Source organism: Limulus polyphemus, unplaced genomic scaffold (genome assembly GCF_000517525.1).
Source record: "Limulus polyphemus unplaced genomic scaffold, Limulus_polyphemus-2.1.2 Scaffold2870, whole genome shotgun sequence".
NCBI classification, from domain to species: Eukaryota; Metazoa; Arthropoda; class Merostomata; order Xiphosura; family Limulidae; genus Limulus; species Limulus polyphemus.
Window position 1 is genome coordinate 9,956 of NW_013668480.1, and position 4,013 is coordinate 13,968.

The window sequence follows — 4,013 nt, forward strand, 5'->3', positions numbered from 1 at the left end:
CACTTTGTACTTGACTGTGAGTAACATGTAAATATTCTGTTCTTGGCACTCTTTATTTGTGGTTCATATACAGACGAAGGCTTGCTTTCTGTCATCCACCTGGTGTCCAACCACTTTGTACTTGACTGTGAGTAACATGTAAATATTCTGTTCTTGGCACTCTTTATTTGTGGTTCATATACAGATGAAGGCTTGCTTTCTGTCATCCACCTGGTGTCCAACCACTTTGTACTTGACTGTGAGTAACGTGTAAATATTCTGCTCTTGGCACTGTTTATTTGTGGTTCACAGCTTTGAATGTTTTAATTTTGGTCTTTTGGTTAACCTTAAAAAAAAACAACCAAAAAAGATAACTCAAACCCAGTGGTGATTTGAATAGTTTTAATATAAACATATGTTTATATAAACAGACAAATATCCAACTTTGTTATAATATGAACTGATCAAATAGTAATCAACTTAGAAGCATAACCTTCTAATGACAGTAACGGGTGTGATCAACACTACAGTGTGGGCTCCTTTTATCAATATTTAAATGGAAATGTCCAAACTGTTTACTGTAATTATAAAAGGAAAGTGACCATTTTACGTTAGTGAAGATCAAAAGGTAACAGCTGTATATATAAACACATCAACGAGAATAAAAAAAGGTAACTACAAAAACCTTTACTTTATAATAACACCCCAACAACTAGGCACAAGCTGCCCAAATACTGAATCCATAAAATAGAACGTATTCTTAGAAAACTTGTATTGTCTTTCATCCACTAGCTGAAAAAATATTATATCAAAACCATGACACTGACTTGATACAACAAAAAAAATCCCAAGATTATTTAGTATATTTCACTCGAGGCACTAATCTGGGGTTAGTTTATATGTACTGAAGTTTGGGTAGTTCAATCTTATAATATTTGAAGAGTGTAAAACATTCTTGTTCTATCCACTGATGTATTCAAAAAACAAAAATAAAGGCTTATTCAGAAACTTGCTCATATTTTTAGCAAATTTATGGTAGTTGTTTCTATTCGCTACAGATCTGAAGTTATAACACTTCTAAGTTTCAACAAAGAACATTTTTGTTTAACTAACGGAGGAGTGACAGTGTAAGGGTATAATTACTCTAAGCTCAGCTATATAAAGTTACTTTTACACTAACCCAAGCTTCTAATTTCAGTATAACGTCCAATTTTTAGGTTGTTATTCTACAGAACATTAGTTTTGATAAATTTAAAGATATCAGCTATCTTAATTTTCTTTTTTTTTTGCTAACATGAACTCCAGTGTTTTGAACTCTTACGTTTAGATCAACAAAATTTTTATGATTAAGATGATCATTAGGATACCACGTGCAACTCTATAGACTGAAGTATGGTTAAACAAAAAATTAAAACATCTTTGACGAACAGTAAAATGTAACTGAGCATAAAAATCATTGGCTGGTTAAAACCGTGAAAGTAACAGACTGTACGGTAAAAGCTCAAAATCCTTTAAAACCCAAGTTTCTGCCCCTATTAGTTTGCCATCATGAATGTTTCAATGTCTGTTATTTATAAAAAAAACAAACTTAAAAACAAAGAAACTTTTTTTTTCAAATCCAAGATGAGAAAGGAGTTTAGACCACTGGATCCATACTGAAAAAGTTTTCGGACGTGTCCTTCCTGGAAGGTTTATCTGACCTCTTTTCATATTTTTCAAGTGTTGCAAATCAATTATAGCTGAAAAAAATCAAATAAATGAAAAATTAATTAATGGATTTTATTTACTATTAATTTTTATTTCTTTAAAACAATTTTCCTGAGCTGTACACTAACATTTATTTCTAAATCATAAAACTAAAACTGGAATAATTTTGTTGGCAGCACATTTTTTTTTAAAACTGCACACACAAAGATCAAATCGGCATCTTTCTGATATGATAACAATATATTAACCTCACCTACCTGAAGTCCAAGACTTAATATTCAATTGTTATACATTTGGTCTTATAATAACAATGTATTAACCTCACATACCTGAAGTCCAAGACTTAATATTCAATCGTTATACATTTGGTCTTAAGATAACAATGTATTAACCTCACCTACCTGAAGTCCAAGACTTAATATTCAATCTTTATACATTTGGTCTTATAATAACAGTGTATTAACCTCACCTACCTGAAGTCCAAGACTTAATATTCAATTGTTATACATTTGGTCTTAAGATAACAATGTATTAACCTCACATACCTGAAGTCCAAGACTTAATATTCAATCGTTATACATTTGGTCTTAAGATAACAATGTATTAACCTCACCTACCTGAAGTCCAAGACTTAATATTCAATCTTTATACATCTGGTCTTATAATAACAATGTATTAACCTCACCTACCTAAAGTCCAAGATTTAATATTCAATCGTTATACATTTGGTCTTAAGATACTCATTCAAAGCTTCTTCTCCTAGTAAAAAAAAAGAAGAAGAAAAACTTTAACAAATGTAAATAAAACATTAAAAGGTTTGAAAAAAATGTTAATAACTTTATTTTTCACATGAATAGAACACTAATGAACTGCTGAACCACCAAATTTATCTTTTTGATCTACAAGTACAACCAAATCACGATCTAACACATCTATCTTTCCAAACTACAGTTAAATACTTTTCTTTCAAGTGTACAGGTACAAACAAAGTCCAGGAGTTTCTTGGTCCAGCACAGGATTATCTACTGAGAACACAAACTGATCTAGTGACATTAAGTTCCTATTGTTTCGCTTTTGGTAAATTAAAAAGTCCAGAAGTTTCTTTAGTCTAGCTTAAGATAACTCAATGAGGACACAAACAGATCTAGTGACATTAAGTTCCTATTCTTTCGCTTTTGGTAAATTAAAAAGTCCAGAAGTTTCTTTAGTATAGCTTAAGATAACTCAATGAGGGCACAAACAGATCTAGTGACATTAAGTTCCTATTCTTTCGCTTTTGGTAAATTAAAAAGGAACTTAATGTCACTAGATCTGTTTGTGTCCTCATTGAGTTATCTTAAGCTAGACTAAAGAAACTTCTGGACTCCTTTTCTATACTTAGTAACTTAAAAGGTGCAGCTGTTTCTTAGTCTAACATAGTATTATCAACTTAGGACGAACTGATATCTTTTCCTTTGTGATCCAACAAAGTAATTATTCCTACATTACACTAAACCTATTTTTAAACCCAACAAAACCAACTTATAGTGCGAGATTTTCCTAAGTTATGAAAAATAATTTAATTTGATATAATAAATAAAAAGCAATGCATAACATGTTGTTTAAAACGAACGGATAATACTTTAAAAATTGTCAAGTGTATTTTATTATCAATGTCTAAATACTTTTGGAAAAGCTTCTGAACCATTTATTGTGGACTCCATACCTAAGTCCTTCCCAAATCCCGACTGTTTAAAGCCTCCAAATGGTGCAGCAACGTCAGTTTTATTATAGCAATTGACAAAGCAGGTTCCAGCCTCGATACGCTCGCTGACATACAGTGCTTTACTTATGTCTCGTGTGAAAACCCCTGATGCCAGTCCGAACTCTGTACCATTTGCCCGTTTCAGAACTCCATCAACATCCCTGAAAACAAATGCATCTTAATAACGTTAACTGAACAAAAGCCAAGTGTAATGTTAACTGAACCATGTGGGAGGAAATTGTTATCTTCTAAATATGCAATTTATTATAGTATTTTGGAAACAAAACTGATAACCTAAGTAAAGAAAAAATTATTACATACTAAAAAACATGCTTTCATGAAAAACTTGTAAGATGAACAGGTATGTCGATCACATAAAACAAAAACAAGTGGTCTCAACAGGTATACTTGCCTTCAGAAGGAACACAGAAAACATTAGAATAAACACACGTCGTTAACACAGAAAACATTGGAATAAACACACATCGTTGACACAGAAAACATTGGAATAAACACACATCTTTAACACAGAAAAATTGGAATTAACACAGAAAACATTGGAATAAACTCACACATCATTACC

At 31.4% G+C, this 4,013-nt stretch overlaps 1 protein-coding gene across 4 annotated transcripts in view; it reads right to left on the reverse strand.

Moving 5' to 3' along the window:
* Positions 1–364: 364 nt before the first annotated feature.
* The window catches only part of LOC106468095 (cytosolic 10-formyltetrahydrofolate dehydrogenase-like), a 38,616-nt gene continuing 34,967 nt past the window's right edge, over positions 365–4,013 (reverse strand). For all 4 annotated transcript variants that reach the window (XM_013928501.2, XM_013928500.2, XM_022396397.1 and 1 more), the window contains 3 exons: positions 3,392–3,591; positions 2,376–2,445; positions 365–1,718 (listed from right to left, as the gene is read on the reverse strand). In XM_013928501.2, the coding sequence (XP_013783955.1) occupies positions 2,390–2,445; positions 3,392–3,591 (256 nt within the window). In that variant the 3' untranslated portion in view covers positions 365–1,718; positions 2,376–2,389. The remainder of the gene's footprint in view (positions 1,719–2,375; positions 2,446–3,391; positions 3,592–4,013) is intronic.